General features: G+C 39.3%; 1 protein-coding gene across 2 annotated transcripts; it reads right to left on the reverse strand.

The window, feature by feature from the left end:
- Positions 1–223: 223 nt before the first annotated feature.
- Positions 224–21,539, reverse strand: LOC117292248 (sn1-specific diacylglycerol lipase beta-like). Of its 2 annotated transcripts, XM_033774234.1 has the most exons (15): positions 21,384–21,539; positions 14,237–14,363; positions 13,238–13,430; positions 12,617–12,903; positions 12,099–12,189; positions 11,112–11,371; positions 9,538–9,552; positions 6,413–6,542; positions 5,472–5,555; positions 4,183–4,335; positions 3,527–3,654; positions 3,299–3,367; positions 2,745–2,817; positions 2,199–2,482; positions 224–1,971 (listed from the first exon to the last, which is right to left on the reverse strand). In XM_033774234.1, exons 2-15 carry the CDS (start codon positions 14,329–14,331, stop codon positions 1,791–1,793), a joined length of 2,043 nt encoding a protein of 680 aa, XP_033630125.1. In that variant the 5' UTR covers positions 14,332–14,363; positions 21,384–21,539; the 3' UTR covers positions 224–1,790. The 2 variants fall into 2 exon arrangements, with proteins under 2 accessions (XP_033630125.1, XP_033630126.1); XM_033774235.1 differs by lacking the exon at positions 9,538–9,552.
- Positions 21,540–23,017: the final 1,478 nt, after the last annotated feature.

The following is a 23,017-nucleotide window of genomic DNA, read 5'->3' on the forward strand; positions in this document are numbered from 1 at the left end:
GGTTGGACATAGAAAAATTGGCTAGAGCAGAATTTGAACCAACGACCTCCAGTTTTGATGTGCGAGCGCTCTACCAACTGAGCTATTTAGCCCCAAGTTGGCAGTCTCCCTATTTTGTCAATATCTTTGTTCAGTGGTGCCAGTCAGAATCCATACACCCAAGTTTACGATACAACCTGGACAACTCCAGCCAGGGGATCACCTTTTTTATTTCAAATATCCAGTTTTAACCACAGAGGAAACTGACTGGGTAAACTTATAATTAAGACAGAAGAATTGTTTTCATTTGTATAATTGTTTACATCATCTCTTGTGAGCTGTACGAATATGTCAATTGCACAGGGCGAAAATGACAAGCCAACTATTCACAAGAAAAAATATGGAAATAGCTTTTAAAAATATTATTTCCATAAAATCTTGCAAGCTCGAAAGATCAAGCCTGCCAATCCCAGACAGTCATAGGTTTAGATAATTTCAAATTTCAAGAAAACCCAATAATTCAATAATCTTGTAGTTGGTACATCAAGGAACATTAGGTGCCAAGTCTGATTTTTAGGCCAATTTTACCCCAAAATGTGAATGTACATTTATAGCTATTTTATGAAATTCAATATATTGCACAGTCAATTCTGTCGATGATTAGTGGTAATAAATTAAAAAACAAACAATGGTCAAGATCCCGACATTTTCTCACAGCAATCAGCCATGTACAAGATTATTTTGCATGTTACATGAATTTTGTGATTTGTAGTAACATACACAAAAATTGTGTATGTTTTTCGTATAGAAACATCATTTGTCAAAGTGAATTACGAGAAAAAAATACAAAAAACAATTTATTTCGGCAAAAATCAGGCCATGAAACTTTAATAAAATTATCCAGTTGCAATATTCATACAACATGGTTGACCATCACTGAATGTTGAACGCAAGGTCAAAAAGCTTGGTATTTAGTTGGCTACCAAATTCTAGCAAACTTCATCACAATATTTAACATGCAGCTGTTATCAATGAGTGTATAAAATCCATAGAGCTTTCTCTATGATAAAACCGTATGCTTATCACTGAAAGCACATTTACCAATTAAACCAGTAAAAGGAGTTTGGCGTAACTTTGTGGCATCATTGGGCTTAACAAGCCAACAATTTAATTCTGCAGGTTATCGGTTGCAGAGATAGGACCCTACTTCATGATTAAAGTCACTCATAGTAGTTGAATTCAATCAAACTATCTTTAAATCTGGCTTCCACCAGTTTGAAAAAAGTTACTGATCAGTAAGTTTTTCGTAGTTTGATTCTGGTATTGTAAAAAGAAATTCAGGTCTCGTAAACATTTCGAGCCACAAGCCCTTGTGGTCTTGTGGATTTTCCCTCTAAGTTCAAGCCCTGCATGGCATGGGCCATTGCTATACAAGTACTCATTACAATCATACAGGGTTGCGTTCGATTAGCTTCCCCGGTTCTACCCTGATCTGCCCCTGGTATGTTTGAATAGCTTTGACTTCATTCGAGGCGCTCACCCAGGTCAGCCCCCAGTGCCCTGCTTGTGGAATGGGTCAACTGGGGCTGGCCTGAGGTGCATGATGTCACCAAGAAAGGGTGAGTGGATGTCACCAAGAAAGGGTGAGTGATGGTTCGATTAGCTCTTTTCAGGGGCTCACCCGAATGAGCACTGCGGGGTCGACGCAGGGAAGCTAATTGGACACACCCATAATCATACCTTAGCCGTTGCTGAAGCACTTCCTTTGGTATAAAACACACACACAAATACACGCACAGGAATACCGCCACTCATACCGGAGGCTCGTCGGTATGGAAGGTCACGCAGGTAGTCTCCTCAATTTCTTGCAGCGCTTTGGAGAGGTTGATGGGCAGGTGATCGGTCACCATGGCCGGACTGATGATGATGTGGCTCAAATCTTGGCAAGTTGCCCAGCGGATTTTATAGGAGGGCTTATTGCAACAAAGCCTCCTGTTGGAAAACAATTTGAAAAATGAATAGTGAATTGATTTGATTGTTCAAGTTTACTTGACGCAACTTAATGGATGAGTCAGCAGCCCTACTGGTTTGTGCATGATCCATGTAAGTCCACTGTTTGGAAAAGGAATTACATGGAGATACCAGGTGTTAGTTGTCAGATGAAAGAATGTTAGCCTCTTTCTTTAATGGAGCTTTCCTGTAATGAATTCCAAGCTTACCTTGTATGTCTGACGTCCTCTGTAACCCAAAGGATTCTACCAGGGGGGTACAGCTCAATCCTCCCCCTCCCTCCTCCGGCTTCACCCCCTACCGTCCCTCCATTGCCCTCTGGTTGTACCCCTGTATAGTTAGGCCGGGGTCGCGGAGTAGACTGGTTGTTGATCAATGGCCGACGGCTCTCTGGGTCCTCCGTGGGATGGACGTCGGACAATACACTCGAATAAGGAAGGTTCTCAGGAAAACCGCATACTGTCCACCAACAGCCACCTAAAAGTGTTTGGTACTGCAAGAGAATGGGTTAAGATCAGTATCAACACACTGACTCTATCCTTTGAGGCAAAGCGTACATTTGTTTTTTTAACAACTTGATGGTTTTATTCCTATATAAATGTAGATGTATACAAATATGTCCACGCAGGAAGATTTGAATACTCCCTGATTGGAATTTACATGTACAATCTGAGAAACTTTACTGACAGTGAAACATAAAAACTGATATCTTTCAACATAACCACATTAAGACACAAAACTAGTATTTGTCGTACCTTTGGTCTATCTGTCCTCTTGACAACATCAATCATTCTAGCTTTCAGCTCTTCAAGAGTGCCAAGTGCTAGCCTAAAACAAAATCAGGGTTAAGATTAGAAGACAATCAAAAGGCCTGAAACTGAACACTGATGTATTGACCAATTCCCCTCAAGTCACAACTGAAAAATATATAATGTTCTTCAAAGGACACAGCAATTTTCCTCTGGTTAAGGGACACTTCTATAAAAAAAAACATGAACATACTTAAATGGAACTTTGCAAAAGGCGCGACAGTAAAAACCATGACAGGGTACCACAAGACAGGCAGTAGGTTGATTCAAGACCTGTAAATCAGTTTTCTCCAAAGGTTCGTTCATTGGTTCATGCGGTCACCAACAAATCATCGACTGGCAGGTCCAAGGAGAGCCAATTAATAATATCGCCATCAAGGGTCGTCGGGCCAGTAGCACCGTTCGGAGGTCCCAAGATTAAGCACTCCAGGATTATATGGTTTATAGTATGGGTGCAAGGGAAGAAACTACTATGCCAACCTGAATGCCTGTAGACTTACCTTGGCACAAGGTCTTCACCGAGCAAGACTGTCATCACAAAGTCCGAAGTGTAGTTTACTCCTTCAGTACTATTAAACAAAAGTTAAAGGATAATTTTAATAAAAAATTTCAACAAAATAATTTATAACAGTGGAAACAGCTCTGATAAAATGTTCAAGTTCAAAGCTAATATATTTACAGCACATGCATTAAATGACGCTAGGGAGTGGTATTTAGGGTAGACCTACCTTAAAAGCCCACCAGGTGGAGCGAATGCATAACATTTAAGGCCAGGCCATGTGTTGTATAGTAACATGGACAGAATGGTTCCAGCACCAGCCCCTAGGCTGTGACCAGCAATCACTAACTTGTAATCCTGATGAGAACAATCAAATCAAACAAAATAAAATACAGAACGGAGCTGAAAGCCAAACATGAAGTAGAAAAATGACAATTTATATTACGTTTGAATTGTGACAGGCTGTAAGAGGCAGAGAAACGGAATGGAGAATTAAAAACTTAGTATCGAAGAAATAAGTGCAATTCAATGAGTTAAACCCATGTCTCACATACATGTAGAGATAAAGTCCGACGGAAATAAAACACAAATTTGACATCAAAGAATTGTTATCCAACTACCTGTCCTGGATTTATGTTGACAAGACCCCTATTTGAGTGCAGGTGCTAAACAAATGATGCAAAACTTCATCTGTTTGTTTCTTAACTATTGTTTGAAGCTTTGCATGGTGTGGAGAAATAAGAAGAAGAAGAGCAGAGTATACTGTTTGAAACGTCAAGACAAAACTGGCTCTTTTCAGAGCCAACACTCACCCTAAGAGATTTACACATGGTTGTACCCGCAAGTTTACTATTGATTTATAGTTTCTTCTTGTTTGTTTCTTACCGGTGCCTGCTGGAATGCCCTCTCCAGTATATGCTCCTTCTCCAACTTGTCTCTGATGTACACTGCAGACTGAGTAATGCCTTTGTGTGCGTAGATTTCTTGTCCCTCAATGTCCAGTTTAATAGACTCGGCTGTAGCATCTGTCAATGCATCCTGCCAGGGTCAAGACAAAGTACCAAGCTTCACCATCAAGTCACTTAATTGTAAAGTTCAACATTCTCAGCCGGTGCCCGAATAGCTGGCTACAGCTACGGTTATAGCTAGATAATGTGTATGAAGTATAGCACGTCCTTAGCAACACCCTTAACAAACGCCATAGCCTTGAACACCCAGCAGGGTGGATATGTGCGCATTACAAGTCTTATTATTATTATTATTATAATAGCCGTAGCTGTAGCCGACAATTCGAATACGGCCGCAAAGTGTGATGTCAGATGTTCAGGCTAGAGTCTGGTGCGGCAGGAGATACTCCCCCAACTGTGTACAAACTTCTTCTGATAATAATAAGGGAATCAATGTGCGGTGAAGAGGTTGTCAACTAGTGGTTTAAACCCGCTCCGAGGCCTGTACTTGATAATTTTACCGAGACGAAGTCAAGAACCAGGCCTCAGCGGGTTTAAACCACTAGTTGAAAACAGATTCAACACACTTTGATTCCCATTCATAAATACCTTTTCGGTAAAAAAACATCAACACTTTTTGGTCATAAGGTAAAATAAATGCAAAAGTTATAATTGTTCAATGATTTCTTTCAACACAACACCCCTCCAGCTATGAAATGGTAAGGTCCTCGAGTGAACCTCTCCTTATAAGGAGATGATGTGCGCATCGCGCGTATTGCCTAATGTGGCACAATTGTTTCAGCCGTTGCTCTCGACCAATAGGAATGAAGAAACTGCCTTATAAGCGCAAGTGCAAAGTCGCGTGTCACGCCCATGTTATAACACTTTTTACTGGTGTTATATCATCCGTTCAAACAACAACTCGTGATGCCCTCTAGACCAATCAGAATGGATAAACTGTCTTAGGTATTTATGAATAATAATTATAATAATAATAGTGGCTTCTTATATAGCGCGCATATCCGTCACTCAATGACGCTCCTGGCGCTATAACATACAATATTTCCTACAGGGTAAGTGGGACTACATTTGAATTAGCGCCTTCTTTTGAATCCTCCTCCTTCAGCCCATGTTAATTTCCCATATGGGGGACAGATTCTCTGGGGACATATTTCCCTAAGACACCGGTGCTCTTAACAACATACCAAAAGCATGAATTTAACTCACCCTGAACGAGAGCGATCCTCTGATTGTAACAACAACTGATTGATACTCGTGATCCAAGGCAACGAAAAATGGAATCTCAAATACCTGCAAGCCCAAAGAGAGAACTCAATAAAACCAAGCTAAATCAAGCACAAGAACCATCTGTACCCTCACGCCTGTGATGGGAAGCAATGATAGCGTCTTGCTCAAGGACACAAGACTCTTGACTGAGATTTTTAACCCACATCCTGAATACTCAGCAACCAGAACTTGCATTCGATGCACTAAACGGCTTGGCCATGACATGCCAAATTATAGAGAAATGAATGGTCTCTGTAGAACCTTTGCACAAAAGCAATTTTCCGGCAGCCATGACAGGGGCCAAAGTAACAATTGTGAAGATGCTGACACACATATTTTGCTTGACTTTCTGATCAATTGGGAGGCACTTAGCAACCCCACAAGTGTTACTTTGACCCCTGTCATGGCGGACGGAAAGTTGCTTTAGGAGGTGCGTTCCGCATTGTGCAAAGGGTCTATTGGGTAAACTTGATCCAGATGCAATCAGTTTTACATGGAGCTGTTCTCATGCCAGATACAAAGAACAAGTTTGACTCGAACCCAGGCTGGTCGACCATTGCTTGACTACTGTGGTTGATTGGAACCAGCCTCAAGGTTTCATCCGCGGTCCCGATAGCTTGTTCCATGCTGTTAACATGTGTAAAGCGCAGAAGGGAACCAGTGACGCAATAGTAAACAAGTGGAAGGCAATGAAATTTTTGAATACCTCCCCAATTGGTGGTTGACTAGACTTCTAAATGAGTCTTTTAACAAGTACTTTCTGAGCATATAAGTTGCTAGTCAGTGGTCAATCATGATTCAACTAGAAAGTGCGGCCTCGATCTTGCTCAAAGTTTTGGCACCGGCACAACGAAAGCATTCTGCATGGTTCCCTGACTTACTTTATTATGAAAGCTAATATAAATAATGTCTTCTTCCTCTAGTCCGGTGGTGTACTTGACAGCTGCCGTGTCACACTGGCAACAGTTGTCCTTCTCAGTACGGCTACTCTGTCTCAAACATCCACAGCATCTACATACAAATAGTAGTAATAATAGTACTAGTGGCTTCTTATATAATAATCTTACTATAATTCATGCAATATTGTATGTACGTGTGTTGCGAGGGGTTTCTTGCTGGTAATACTAATAATAGCTTGTCTCTGATTAAAGTAGGGAAAGAGTATTTAGCACAAAGGGGTGACCTACATGTATATAGTAATTGAATAGAATTTGAAAGGCTATTTAACCAATTTTTCTGATTTTTCACAAGGGCAAAACAAATGGGAAATCAGACTTAAATATGAGGAATATCATGCCTGTATATAGCGCACAATTCAGTTATGCAGCAAAACATGTAGTATAAAAATAAACACTAAAATTGGATATAAAGTGTGAACAAATAGGTTTTGAGTAATTTTTTTGAAAGAACTGGCTGAAAAGGAAGAGGCTTGATGAAGGGCCAAGTGGAAGACTGTTTCAAAGAGTAGGGCCAGTATGAGAAAAACTGCAGTCACCGACAGAGAGTGGAGATGTATACAATGAGTAAAATGCAGCATTATCTCATTCAATGTTATAACAATGTTATATTATTATTTGACTGACCAGTTGAAACTAGGTACAGGTTTAGTCTTCATGGTGGTAGGTTAAGATCAACCACCAACCAACCATTAGTTAGCAAACAAACAGTTTAAAGGCAGTGGACACTATTGGTAATTACTCAAAATAATTATCAACATAAAACCTCACTTGGTAACGAGTAATGGGGAGAGGTTGATAGTATAAAACATTGTGAGAAACGGCTCCCTCTGAAGTGGCATAGTTTTCGAGAAAGAAGTAATTTTCCACGAATTTGATTTCGAGACCTCAAGTTTAGAATTTGAGGTCTCGAAATCAAGCATCTGAAAGCACACAACTTCGTGTGATAAGGGTGTTTTCTTCTTTCATAGTTATCTCGCAACTCCGACAACCAATTGAGCTCAAATTTCACAGGTTTGTTATTTAATGCATATGTTGAGATACACCAAGTGAGAAGACTGGTCTTTGACAATTACCAATAGTGTCCAGTGTCTTTAAACTAGGAACTGGTTTAGTGGTCATGGTAGAGATCAACAATAATAATAATAATAATAAACAACGCTTATAAAGCACCTTACATCCATGACTGGATCCCAAGGCGCTGTACACATTAAAAATAGCTGCATACAAGAGCAAAAATAACCAAAGAGTATAAAAGATTTCTCAAAATATAAACCACAAAATGGACCAGCCAATAATTAAAACCACAAACCGCGAAATTTAAAAAGTTATGGAAAAGCACAACTATAAAACGATTAGTTAAACTTACAATACATTAAAAAGGTGTCTATAGGAAATCGCTTACAATTATATCATATCAGGGGTCGATCCCGCAAAGAGTCAGGACCAGTCCCTTTAAGAGATATTAAAATGTATGGCCAGTCTTAAAATTAAGACAAGTAACTTGTCCTAACTTGAAAAAAGACAAGTCCTACATGTAACTCTCTAAGAAATCCACCCCCAGGAAAACACCAATCACCAATCAACCATAAGTTAGCAAACAAACTAACACTAAGCAGTTGACTGACCAGTTTAAACTAGGAACTGGTTTAATCGTCATGGTAGAGATCACCACCAGTCAACCTTTAGTTAGCAAACAAACTTACACTAAACAGTTAACTGACCAGTTTAAACTAGGAACTGGTTTAATCGTCATGGTAGAGATCACCACCAGTCAACCATTAGTTAGCAAACAAACTTACACTAAACAGTTGACTGACCAGTTTAAACTAAGAACTGGTTTAATCGTCATGGTAGAGATCACCACCAGTCAACCATTAGTTAGCAAACAAACTTACACTAAGCAGTTGACTGACCAGTTTAAACTAGGAACTGGTGCAATCGTCATGGTAGAGATCACCACCAGTCAACCATTAGTTAGCAAACAAACTTACACTAAGCAGTTGACTGACCAGTTTAAACTAGGAACTGGTGCAATCGTCATGGTAGAGATCACCACCAGTCAACCATTAGTTAGCACACAAACTTACACTAAGCAGTTGACTGACCAGTTTAAACTAGGAACTGGTGCAATCGTCATGGTAGAGATCACCACCAGTCAACCTTTAGTTAGCAAACAAACTTACACTCAGCAGTTGACTGACCAGTTTAAACTAGGAACTGGTTCAATCGTCATGGTAGAGATCACCACCAGTCAACCTTTAGTTAGCAAACAAACTTACACTAAGCAGTTGACTGACCAGTTTAAACTAGGAACTGGTGCAATCGTCATGGTAGAGATCACCACCAGTCAACCATTAGTTAGCAAACAAACTTACACTAAGCAGTTGACTGACCAGTTTAAACTAGGAACTGGTTAAATCGTCATGGTAGAGATCACCACCAGTCAACCAACCATTAAGCCCGGTTTGAACATACATCTTGCGAATGTGAATGCAAAACGAATTATGACGTCACAAATTAGCAACGAGTAATTCACATCAGTTGACTAGTTCTAAACTCCTGCAAAACATTTGCTGTGAAAACAGCCATGTGATGTAAAAATTTGCATTATTCGCAGGAAGTATGAACTGGGCTTTAGTTTGCAGTTAAAGTTGCATTTAGCAGTTGACTGACCAGTATTAATTAGGTACAGGTTTAGTGCTAGGTTAAAATCAACCATCAGTCAACCAGTCAAACTTGCTGTTGTTACAGTAGCTGCAGTAACTACCTAAGTGTTAAAAGTTTAAACTACACAAATCCCATTATATCACTAAAACTCATAAATTCACCCGCACCTTCAATTACACTAACTCTAACTCCAGTGAACCAACACACAACTAAACATATATTAACTAAAATGGTCTGTTAAAACCACTAAAAGCTAAACAAACATGCATCGGAATTGACATGCTTTAAAAAACAATCTAAATGGTGCTCATTCATTCATAAACCAAATGGTACAAATTGAAAGGTTAAGAACATTAAATTCAATTTGTTTGTATACTCACATCCGCTGGTCATTCCTTACATTTTCAGAAAGTTGGTGAAAAGCAATAAGGGAGGGCAAAGGACAATTTTATTCACAGAAACAGGTCTGAAGGATGCAGCAATAGTGGTATCATGCTTAAAGACACAAATGTCCAAACCAGGACTAGAACCCACACTCTACTGAACAGAAACACCAGAGCTTGGGTCCAGTGAGCTCGATTGCTCAGCAATGACACACGACAAACTATCAAATCAGTTATAGTTATACAAGTATGAATTTTGCAGTTATTAAAAAACAGCTTTATTTGTTATAATAGGGAATGATTTCTTTCAGCAAATTTTGAATGGCATGAGTATTTAGACTGAGCATGTTTTGAGCACACTAATCACTAATTGTTGAGCAGCAAGTAAAGATTTTGTTTAAGTAGCGGCTGATTAATTTTGTGTGTGGCATTTTTGCTCTGCTAAACATGCAGGAGGCCATTCAATGCATAACAACAAACTCATTAATGATATAGAATTTGTTTCCCATCTTTAAAGGGTTTTGATACCTTTTGTAGATCAAGTTTTTGGCCACGACATGAATCCATACTCATTGTGAATAAAATTGCCTGCAATACTATTTAACGTAGACGTTTCAGCATCATTAGTCGAAAATCATAAGTTGAAAAAAAAAAAAATTCAGGAGAGTCGCGTAAATTCTTTGTACATGCTAAAATAATTTTCATCTCACTAAAAAAAAAACTGTTTTTGTGAATTTGTTTTACTCATTTTTCCCCAAAAACTACAGCACCTCAGCAAGTAATATTTTAAGGGAAGAATTCTACCATTATTGTCTTTAAACCGTGTAAGCTTAATGTAAGTCTGTGTGCGTTTGTGTTTTGTGTTGTACAAAAAGTACCAAAACCATTTTAAAAGCTTAAAAGCTTTGCCTTTACGAATACATCTACAGCCATTAGTCAAATGAGCTTAATTAGGCTAGAGTACAGAAAAGAGTAATTTTCAGCTACTTAATGAGGAAGGGAAACAACCAATTAGTTTTTGTGATGTACTGATTTTCCATTAGATCAAGTCCTCATGCGAGTTAAACAAAATTGTTTGGTACATTTTTGACCAAGAATACATTGGTTCATAACTGACTTTTGATAATATTAAATCAAAACGGCCTTGAATTTAACATTATTAGTGACACAAATTTTAGCCATGGAGTGTAAAAATCCATTAGTTGCTGAGATCAAATGATGCCATATTTCAAATATTGCTCTGAAAATGTTGGTAATGAACCAAAACATCCCTGTAAAAAAATAACTCACCCATTTTTCTCAGAATTATGTCATTAGATGCTTTGAATATTGACAGGTTTTTGCACAATGGTAATTTACACCGTTTTAGAGACTTGTAAGTTTGCCTTGCTCACATGAGGAATATATTTATTGGAAAATGAGTACATCACAAAAATGAATTTGACAATTCCCTACCTCTTTAAGTTCAATATATTCATAAAATATAAAAAAAAACTAAAGCTCATTATATATTTAGTTTGCGGTTACACCATGTGTGTATCAACTTGCCAGATAGATAATGCTCAACTTACTTGCAATATTCACAGAGTTTGCAGATCCCACAGCACAAATCAGCACAGACAAACATCTTCCACCCGTAGGCACTGCTCGCAAATCTCAGGTAGTGTAGGGCTTGGGGCACCTCCTCTATAGCAGGCTGGGAGGGGGCGGAGAGGCAAGGCCCGCACGGGCGGGTCAATGTGGGCTGCTCGCCATTCCGCATGAGTCGCTCCTGTTCCAACTGCATCAGGATGAGACCAGCGATGATGTCTGAAGGCACTGTGTCCAGACCCTTAAGGCGAAAATAACAACATTAATGATAATAGTGGCTTCTTATACAGTGCTCAGGTCCGTCACGCAGTGATGCTCATGGCGCTTCAACATTATTACCTCTGGTCACTGGGCCTTAAATCATTCCTTAAAACATCTCAGCTCCCTGGGGAGTATTCAGTCTGTGCCGCCAAATATGTAGCGCACTAAGCTAATCAATCACAAGAACCAAATTTGCTCTCACAGGTAACCATTTAAATGTACCCCTGGGTGGAGAAAAGCTTATGGTTAAGTGTCTCGCTCAAGGACACAAGTGTCACGACCGGGATTCGAACCCAAACTCTGCTGAACAGAAACATCAGAGCTTGAGTTCATTGCTCTTATCCGCCATGGCGATATGATAGTTTACATAAAAGGTTTTAACTCTGTTCAACCAACTCAAGCCCTAGGCTTAATTTCATGAAGCTGTAAGCAGAAAATACTGCTTGAAAAATGTCAGCAACAATGAGTGGGGCACCTACGTGTATCACAACAAGGCAAACTTAATGTAAATTTGGCTGATAATACTTTTCTGTGCTGTGCAATTGTTTGTGCTTACAGACTTTATGAAATTAGGCCCTGGTGTTTCTGTTCAGCAAAGTGTGGGTTTGAGTCCCCGTCGTGACACTTTTGTCCTTGAGCTTTGAGGTGTTTGAGCTTTGAAAGTTAAAAAAGAAAAGAAATAATTATTATCGTAATGGATGACTCACATGGAAGAATTTGGAGAGGATAGCAGCCACTTCAGCATATGCTACTTGGGAATTATCATCCTTTCCTGCACAACAACACAGCATCTTGCATCTGAAAGTAAGAAATAAGACAATGCCTTAGTATTTAACATCAAAAGGCCATGGCTGGCAACTTCAGGAGGTGGGCTACATTGTACTCTTAACTTATGAGTTACGGATATGCGAAAGGTCTTCTCACAGCAGTTCCAGTTCACACGAAGTTCTACGGTCAACGTTCCTTCCAATATGCTTCACCTAGACTATAGAACTCTCTTCCAAACAATCTCAAAGACTGTGCCATGCTAAAACAATTTAAATCACAACTTAAAACCCATCTCTTCAATAACAGAAGCGCTTAGAGACTTTATTTTGTATTATGCGCTGTATAAAAACTGTTTATTATTATTATTTAAGAAGCCACTAAGTAGTGGCCTATTGTATAATATTAATATTAAATTGTCTTCGTGAAACAATCCAGTGCCTGCATGTTAATCATGTACCTCTGTTCCCACTTGAGTTGCACAGCCGGGTTGATGACATGCTCCTCCTCACCATTGTCATCTCCATCTCTGTGATCGTGATGCCAAGGATTAAAGAGAACCAGCACGGAGACGCAAACGACGAACAGGAGCACCCAGCTGATGATGACAGCAGCTTGGACCAGACGAACGATGTTCCTCTCGCAGCTGTTCGTCTTGTCAAACTCAAACTCGCTGAACATCCAGATGGCCCCCAAGATGCTGAAGAGAATCTCAATAATGAAGACAAAAACTCGGACGTAGAGAAACTACAAGGAAAAAATGTCACAAGAAGGAGTTATTTTTTGTGACGCTAACTGTACATTTGAACCACATACATTTTATATGCAAATTTCTAGGGCGTGGAAGTACGACACAGGTCATTCAGTGCGTTTCCTTTATGTTCATGCTTAATTTCAGACAGAATATTTTGGTTAATAAAAATCTGTTTTTTCTTGAAAGGAGAAAGGAAATTCTTAAGGGACTGGTGGGTATATAATAAAGTTAGCCTTGTGGAGACGCAAGAGGGCACTATCATCATCGACGGCGATTCAGCTCAGCACTTTCTGTGTTTTATTTCTGTCCTACACTCTCTATTCTCACCAGTGGTAAATGACGCCTGGGTGACGCGTTAAATATGGACCCCTGGGCGCTTATGTACACAACAATAAACTCCAGACATATTGTGACTGATAGAATGGTCATCAGGCCGATTAAATAAGTCATTAGTAGATCCCTCCCGTGGCACTCCAAGAACGAGACGCGGGAGGTGTATACGACAAATACTGCTGTTAGCCTGTATAGGGGAAAGTCAAGATGGGTCGGAACGTCAGTCCATATAGCAAGAAAATGTCCGGTGTTTAAAGATACCACAAATACAAATATTAATTCAGTTATCAGTTTAAAGAAATAATCCCACAAGGGAAACTTGACTGGGTCAATTTAAAACATTTTGGGGTAGAACAAAGACAAATGTACGAGAGCAGAACTTTAATCTGTGGCCTCAGGATTAACATGTCGGCGCTCTACTAACTGAGCTTTTTAGCCCTAATGTCGACAGTCTCAGCAGGTTACATGTTGAATGGCTTTTGACTGCCCCTCCTCCCACCTTCATGTCTAAAACTACTGGACCCAATTTCATGGTTCTGCTTACTGCCAAACTTTGCACTTACGATCACGATTCCCCACTTATGTGCAAGTGCCGAATTTGTGCGCTAGCCTTGTAAGCGTAGAATGCCTAGTAACGTGGAGTACGCAGAAACCAAAATTCACCACTAACCCATGAAATATGCCTGCCATAAGCACAGAATTCCCTCCTTCTGTAAGAGCCGATTCTGTGCTTACAATAAGTAGAGCCATGAAATTGGGCCTTAGTCCCATGCCTGTGGTCCAGTGTAAATTCAAGCTCTGCATTGCAGACCTGGAATTTCATGTTTGAGAAGGCAAGGCCATTTTCATTTTGCAAAGGGCACTTCCATTGGAAAATCTTTAAGTCTGTGGGAAGTTTTGAAGGGCACCAAGGTCATGACAAGGGGAAACAGAGGCCATGGACTCCGTGGCCTCCGTGAAACTCCAGGCATGGCAATGCATTCTTCAACTCACCATAGGATTCTGAAGAGGAAGGACCATATGCCAGGAAATACAAAGTCGTCACTACCGATCCTCCAACGACGTCTGAATAAGACCAGAGCTGGCATGATGATTGGATTCAAGCCAATATGAAATCAAGCTGTGTGGAAATGGGAAAAGAAAAGGAAACTGTTGAGTCAATGGAAATAATGTTACGTTAAAGGCAATTTTGACCTTAATTGTTTTAATCCTATATAAATGTAGATGTAACATTAGATCTAACATGTCAAAATTTCATTTCGGCCTTATGCTGTCAAGCCCGGGTCATTCTTCCTGCGAATGCAAATACGATACAAATTTTGTCGTCACAAATTTGCACCAAATAATTGGCAACAGCTGAACTGTGTTCAACTCCTGCAAAACAATCGCTGTGAGAACAGCCATGTGAAGTAAAAATCACTTCGCATTCCCCTTCGCAGGAAGTATGAACCGGGCTTTATTGTGAACATGGTGCCACAGCATAGTATCCAAAGGAGTAGGTCTCATCGCAGCAAATTGCGCCACAGCACCTTGTAAAACATTACATGGTGCTATCAGAATTAGGTCTCATAATTCAAAACGTAGTCCCACGCCTTGCAGGAAATACTGTATGTTACAGCGCCAGGAGCGTCACTGAGTGACGGACATGTGCGCTATATAAGAAGCCACAATTATTATTATTATTATTATATTTCAAAAACGTACATTGTACATTGTAGCTCCACAACACCTTGCAGGAAAACACTGACTGTTGAAGCGACTTGAGCGTCACTAAGTGACAGATACGTGCGCTTTATACGTACATGTTAGAAGCCACTATTATTAGCAGGGGATGTTTACTGATTGCCAGTAACATCAAAATACATACATGTACAGCCAACGCTCGTTATAACAAGGTCACTTGGACAAGCCATCTGAATACTGTAACTCTTTATAACATGAACATTGCTATGAGAACAGCAAATTAATAATAATAATAATAAATACATTTTTAGAGCGTAGAAAATATCCAACATTAAGTATATTTTACTGTGCTAAACAAAGAAACATGAGATTTGGGATTTGAGAATGGCACTCTTTAAGCCTGATAAGCAGAACCAAGAAAGTTTTTATGCTAATAACTATTTTGAGTAATTACCAATAGTGTCCACTGCCTTTAAAGGGTTTTGCTACCCTTTTGTAGATCACATTTCGGCTATGACATGAATCCCTACTCAATATAATTTACCTGTGGAAGTTTCAGCTTCAATATTCAATATTATTAAGTTTTGAGAAAAAAAGTTAAAATCACAGAGCAGAGTCGTGCAAATCTGTTGTATGATAAAAATATTTTCAGGGAATTTTGTACAGTAATTTCTCAAAAGCTATAGCACTTCAGCAAGTAATATTTTAAGGGAAGCTTTCTACCAACCCGGTAAGTCTAATGTAAATCTGTGAACGTTTGTGTTTTGATGAGTCGTACAAAAAATAGCCAAACCCTTCAAAGGCACAGAACACTTTTGGTAATTGTCAAAGGCCAGTATTCTCACTTAGTATATACCAAACAAATGCATGAAACAACAAACCTGTTAAAATTTGGACTCAATTAGTCATTGAAGTTGCAAGAAAATGATGAAAGAAAAAACACCCTTGTTGTACAAAATAGTGTGCTTTCAGATAGGAATAAAAGGCTTCTGGTCAGAAGTCTGTTAGGCCTATTATTTTAGCGAGAAACTACCTCAAAAACAACGTTACTTTTAGAGGGAGTCGTTTCTCACAATGTATTATACAGCTCTCTGTTGGTCGTTACCAAGTAAAGTTTTATGCTAATATACATATTTTGAGTAATTACCAATCGTGTCCAGTGCCTTTAAACAGAGCTCTTTATAATGACAGCCCAACTGTAGAAATCAGACTGGATCTAGTCTATTCTAGTTGATCGAATCTATTTTCTCTGAAATGAATTGCATATTGTTCCTTCCAGTGCATATTATTCCTTTACTAATTTATTTGGGTTTACTGTCTTAATAATTTGCAATTTTTACTCTACGGATGTTCTGTAAGGTCCTTTTTCATTTTCATTTGTTTGGATTGCTGTATATTTTCCTGTCGTTAAATTTTAATATTTTTATAATTATTTTGTTATGCGCTTGTGTACATTTTATGGAATGGGGCAACATATGAATGAATAAATTATAATTATTTTATTACTATTAGTCGGAGATACCAGCCACTGTCTGCTAGACTGTGTTGAAACCAGACAGTATTCAATGTAAACCAAAAAACAGTAAAAGCACACAAAGCTGTCAATTAATGTGAAACCATAGATCAACAGACTGTCCCTCTCCTAAATTAAACTTCTTTAAGAAATTGACCAGTTAATAATGGGGTACATAAAGCCAACTTTATTAATCTAAAACTTCACCTGATGAAATTGTAATCTCATTCTGCAAAAAGTCAACAGTTTGTTTCATCAGTAAATATTCCCAGTGAATTTTTAAATGTTTTTTAATGATGCGACAGCCAATAACAAACAACAGGGGTGGGTCTACAAAGCAAAAACTTTATACAGCTGAAACATTAAGTTGATGAAAATTGCCACAGAAAAAAAAGAGGACGATCGCATCAGTTTGTACATCAATCGATAATTGCAATCACTTTGAAGTGATAAAGTCAGACAGCGATTAAACAGAGGACACTACACAGAAAATCACTTAGCCACTGCTAATAATAATTTTACTAAACCATTGATGCTTAAAGCCAGCAATATGCAGGCTGGCTTTAAGTATGGCTGTGACAGTTGCAGTCAATGATGGGCACGGCCAATGTTTGCAACTCATCAATTCTGCTTAAATGAATTGAGGTCACTGCTGGCTGGTTTGACGAGGCAAAAAAAAAATGTTAATTTTAGAGATGCAGTCTTTATCCACGATACTAGTTTCATCATTCTCAATAATTGTCGAACTCCCATCGCAGTCACGTTCTCGTCTTTGTCTTAAGTTCATTGTTAGGGTTCAGCCCGATTATTCTGGTACAGGTACCGCATCTTGGAACTCAACTCTGCCTTGTTTGATGAAACTAAAAACTGCAGATTGAAATTATTCTGTGTGGAATATTAATGTGTTGATTTGAAAGATTCATTCGTAATCAAAGATACCAGTTTCAACGTTCTCCATTATTGTCGTACTCTCAGCAATAATCTCATCCCACTCATCATTATCCTTAAAATCCTCATCTTGAGTTCATCGTTAGCAACGATAGTTCCTCTCAACCTGAATTGTTCTGGTACATGTACATCCTCTGAGCATAAGTGAACTACAGAAAGAACCTGCGCATCTTAACCAGAGAGCACAAGACAGATGACTTTGTCAGGCAGCAAATCAACACCTACATGTATGCTGACATTCAGGAACCACCCCTTGCAATAGTGAAACGTCGCAAGCTCGCCTGGTATGCTCATGTGTCCTGTTACGACTCCCTGTCTAAAACCATCCTCAGAAGAACAGTTGAGGGAAGCAGCAGAGAGGAATTCATGGTCTGACAGTATTCGAGACTGAGAGGCCAAAACACTGCCCTTGTATGCATGACAGAGGACAGATAACTGTGCCGATCCCTGACAACAGATGCATCTATCACGGTACCCCAGTGACCATCATGACAGTCTCTGGATGTGTGAGTGAGTGAATAATTTAGTCTGGAAAGGATAGTTTCATAAACATCTGGAAGATCCAACTGACAACACCTTAACACTGTTTCAAGCTGTTCTTATATCAGCACTAATAACTCCACCATGAATGAAACTGAGAGTGACGTGAACGACTACAACGTTATCAGAGGTAGCATTGTCGGTGTGACTTCAATTCTCATAATAACACTGGGTTTATTTTCTCTATTTGTTTTACCTAAAGTCAGCAGTATCCAAGACACAACCAAAGTATTTCTGAGGTCCATGACAGTCGCAAACCTTGGTGTTGGGTTTGTTATTGCTGTTCCAGCTACCTTATCAGTGATTTGTGAAAACTGTGGTGACTCTACGCTATGTGGAATAAAAGCATTTTTGGGAATAATTTTAACCTGCATGTCTAATTTGTCGCTACTTATCTTAACCGTTGATCGTTACATTTCAGTTGTGCATGCGCTTCAATACAATGCACTTGTTACAGTCAGGCGTGCACGAATTGCTGTATGTTGTGTGTGGGGAATTGGAACCCTTCTGGCGACTTCGTTGGGTTTCCTTAACGAATGGAGATCAATTTTCAGTCTGAAAACTATGATGTGTGTTTTCTACTTAGATAAAGTACATCAAGAATACATTCAATATATGATGGTGATCTCCCTTTGCATCACAACCAGTAGCCTGCTTGTTGTTTTAATAACATACACCAGGCTCTTCATCATTTCACGTCATCATGCTCGACAAATAAATGCCTTGAACAATCAACTTGCACTTGCTAGAAATCAGCCTGAGCCACCACGACCAAACCACAAAGCAGTCCACACAATGCTTCTCATAGTTTTGGTGGCCTGTTTTGCCAGCTTGCCAGCTGTGATCTTGACATTTTGTTTTTCGGTTTTTCAACAAGATTCCAACATCACAGTTTTCTTTCTGTCTGTGTTTCCTTCTCTGACAAACAGTTGGTCCAACGAGATGATCTACTACCTGAGGAATGCTGGATTCCGCCAAACTGCCCGAACTCTGGTGACATCATGGTACCAATATTTCAAGCGGCACATTCCATTTATCAAGACAAACTAGATGCATGAAGAGTTTGGGGTCCGAGCTGAGGAATCAGGGAGACTCAGTGGTTTCTTTAACCCTGGTTCGAATCCCACTTCAGACCAGAGTCTTGCGTACAGATTTGGTTTTCAGTCCCTATCTGATTGAGGGGGTTTTCCCCATTGAGCATGTTGAGCATTGTTGAGGATTTTGCTAATGGCAGGCTCACAGCAGTGCCCTTACATCAGTAGCCTTGTCATCAAACGCTCTTTACGCAAGAACCTCACTATTAGTTCAACAGGTAGCGCTGAACGCAAACTGCATAGTTACATGTACTGGCACGGTACTGGGTACTTGATAATACATTATTTGCAGAAAGAGTCGAGAAAAGGCTATTACATCAGGGGTCTGTGGCAAATAGTTCATTACATGAAATGCAACGTTGAAACAATTTTCTGCTGTTCTTTATTGGAGTAAAACCAGAAGAATAGGTCATCAGAACACCTCTCTTATGCTAGGACTGTCTCTTCTACAACTTTCACTTGGAGTTTTAAGACTGAAGATGTCAAATTTCACTAATCGCGATTATATCGAATATCGCGATTTATTGTCGGCGATATGTCGTGGATGAAATAAATCGATATCGCCCAAGCTTTCTGCCACAATGTTGCCTATCACACCTCATGCTGTTTATTGTACTAGTGTATTAGAATCTATAAAATGCAAAAAATATACACTTCTTAATCATAGAAAGAACAGGCCTGCGCCTGTACGCTTCATTTTTGAAAGGGCAAGGACGCTAACATTTTCTCCTTGGTAAAAGTAAAAGGTATTTAGCATTTTGAAGTTTATTCTTGCTGCATTGTGTAAATAAAAGCTCTCATTAGATGCTCAGAAAACACGAGAAAAAGTCTCAATGTCTAGTTATAACCTGTGTGAAACAGAAAAGCTAAGTCTACACTACAATCACTCTAATATTGCCATATTTCCATGTATTTCACCCCTTCTTGAGGCAAAGAGGAATCAACATTTCAATCTAAATAATACACAAACGTCGATCATGAAAATTTGATTGTATTGGACAAGTCTGTAGCCTTTTTGCAATCGCATGCTCAAGAGTCATCAGGCCGTAGGGAGGAGGGTTACGTTATCACAACTATCGCATGCGCAGCAATCAGCAAAAAGTAAACAGACTGATCACAGACTTGTGGGCTGTTCCCCGACCCGTGGGATTGTTCTGTACACAAATTATGGTTTGCCAACATAATTGTAATTACAGTAAAATGGCGTGGATGTGATCTGAATTACAATTAGGGAATGAAAGGGTAGCGACGAGTTCTTCAACGGCTGTTTAAAGCCGGCAGGGTCGCCGAAAGCGAGGGCCTCTATCGCACGGCAAAGACCCTGCAAGGTTTTAAACGGACGTTTAAGAACAAGTCACTACTCTTTTATTCCCGTTCATAAATGCCCTTTTGTTAAAAAACGAAAAAAAAATACAATTATAGACACTTTAACAATTGAAAATTCGAGGTGAATCTGTTCGATGCGCCTGGGTTGTGTGTACGCGCGTGCGTGCGAAGATTACGCGATTACTATTGCTATGAATTGCATTCCGCGTAATAATCTTGCGCGCCCGACACGCTGAAGCCAGCTCGTTACAAACACTGGTCATTATCAAAGGTTTATACACCCCCACGTGACGCGCTCTCCACCAATAGGAAAAGCGAAACTATCTGAGGTATTTATGAATATAAACTTATAACTTTTTAACATTTGTCTTTTGAGTTTGCAGAGTGGATCTGACCCTCTCGATTAACTAGTTGTGATAATGTAACCCTCCTCCCGACAGTCGTGCGGCTGTCGGGAGGAGGGTTACGTTACTGCAACTACGATTAACATGCTTAAGTTTTGACAGTTGCGATAGCATAACCCTCCTGCAGTCGGCAGGAGGGTTACCTTATCACAACTAAAGTTTTGAGAGTTCAAAGAACACAATTATAGCCTAATTTTGGCGAGATTTGATTTATAAAAAAATATCAAAAGGACAGATGGTCAAAACGAAACGCTTGTGTTGTGAGATATGATATTGGTTATTGAATTGAAGTAATGTCCCCGCCCCCACCCCCCCACCCCCCCCCCCCCCCCCCCCCCGTACTTGGCAAACAAAACCTAACGTAGTGTTATGATATAAACGGCTTAAAAAAATAGTGTTTGCTAAAAACATAGCTGGTAAAAATGGTAGTTGTAACAATACATTACAACAAACAACACTCAACCAAACACTACCCTCATAACAGTCACGGAAAGTGAGTAAAGAAAATCACAAAAACAAGGAAGATACAGTACACACAAAATAGAATAACACATCACAATCAGAGCGCAGAGCACAGCAGACAACATTTATTTTAAACATTCAACACAGGTCACAATGAGATAAAATATTACCATTTGAACGACTTGCAGCTCACCACACGTGTCATCCAATAATTACCAAAGGTGTAGGCTTTATTGTGCAGATATTCAATTGACTCGAACAGGATTCATTTACACACATTCACTAAAAAAATAGCGGAAGTATATCGTGTAACATCTGGTTAAATAGAGTCGCCATCTGCAAAAAATATTGATAACAACATGTTTAGCCGGCGCCACCTTGTGACGGACAAGAGCAATGTTTTTAAAGCTGGGTGGTGGGCGTGGCTGGGAATTTAAAATGGGGGAAGTCGCATGTTTTTGGTTGGTTGCTAATAAAATCAGGACTCGAGTTTGAAAAGAAAACCCACAAGACTTGTAGTTCAGATTCTTTACAGGACCAGGGGTGTCATTTGCAAGACCAGAATCAAGATGAGAAAAGAATAGAATCAAAATGAGTTTCTATCCTAAAACTTTTTTATTTGAATAAACCATGGAGGTACTAAACACTATACTATCTAAGAGAAAAATTATTACTGTCTTTTTAGGCTTGATACTCAGACGGATTGAAAGATGTTTGTGAGACTCAATCTCAACATTTTTCTTTTGAGACAAAGATTTTGAAATGAATTTTTATTTTATTTTTAATTACAAGTCCACTGGAGACTTGCCCTGCTCTTCAGTTTCTTGACCTGACACTGGCCTCCATGCCAGGGCACTGTGTTAAAATTTGAACCCTGAAAATATACAACATAATAAGTGCATTTTTTCCCCGTTAGTTTGAACTCCTAACTCCTCTCAGAACCTTTTTTCCCCGACAAGTTGTCTCATACTCAAAGGGTTTGTTTCTAGAGGCAAACCCAGAAGGACTTGTCAAAGGACCTTCTATTCCCTCTAAAAATGTCATACTAAAGGCCCCGGCCCTTCCCTCTTTTTTCTCCTCGGCATAAAATTCTCTGTGTTTCTCAAAAGGTTAAGTTTCTCGTTTCTACTGTGTAAGCTTAGTATCCAGGAATAGTGAAAAAAACAGTGAGTGCAAAGCATGAAAGCTTGGGAGCGGTTGAGCCTGAGAAAGTGAAACCATGGTTACAAACATGTGTCTTTACTCTGCATTTCTGGGGGGTCCCATGTGGTTTTATCTTCATATAAAACTGATCTTAATTCTTAAAAATAAACAAATAATGTAAAATTATAGACTTTTTTTCGAGGGGGGGGGAGGGGAGGTATTGTTGGCGGAAAAACTGGATTTCTGGTTAAAAATGAAGAAATCTCATCCCGAGAACACCCTCACTGACACCTCTCCCAATATACGTAAGGTTTTTAAAAACAAAACTATGGTTTACTCAAATAATGACAAATTAACAAATGTTGGTCATAACTTTCTTAACAATTATTTTTTATTATATTGCATAGATCTATTAAAGGGAACTACAGTTACCATACATCCAGGACATAAACTTTGACAATCAAACCTAACACCCCTAAAATCACACCCCAACCCCTCCGTCAATAGGAGACCTGTAGGTAGCTTTTTTGAGGCAGCACAAAGTACAAGGTATATCAATCATTCTCAGAAATGAGTGCATGCATGCTCAGGACTATGCTAACAACAGAAAAAAATGACTCTGTACATGTATATATCTGCTGGCACACAACAGTCCCCTAAA

The sequence above is a fragment of the Asterias rubens genome, chromosome 7 (assembly GCF_902459465.1).
Source record: "Asterias rubens chromosome 7, eAstRub1.3, whole genome shotgun sequence".
NCBI classification, from domain to species: Eukaryota; Metazoa; Echinodermata; class Asteroidea; order Forcipulatida; family Asteriidae; genus Asterias; species Asterias rubens.

Bases quoted from the DNA above. Each gene is read 5' to 3' on its own strand.
- LOC117292248 (XM_033774234.1), bottom strand. From the start codon at position 14,331: ATGCCAGCTCTGGTCTTATTCAGACGTCGTTGGAGGATCGGTAGTGAC. The intron at 12,190-12,616 runs GTACATGATTAA...TCTTACTTTCAG, and splicing joins CAACTCAAGTGGGAACAGAG to ATGCAAGATGCTGTGTTGTT. The intron at 4,336-5,471 runs GTGAGTTAAATT...TGACCCTGGCAG, and splicing joins GAGGATCGCTCTCGTTCAGG to GATGCATTGACAGATGCTAC.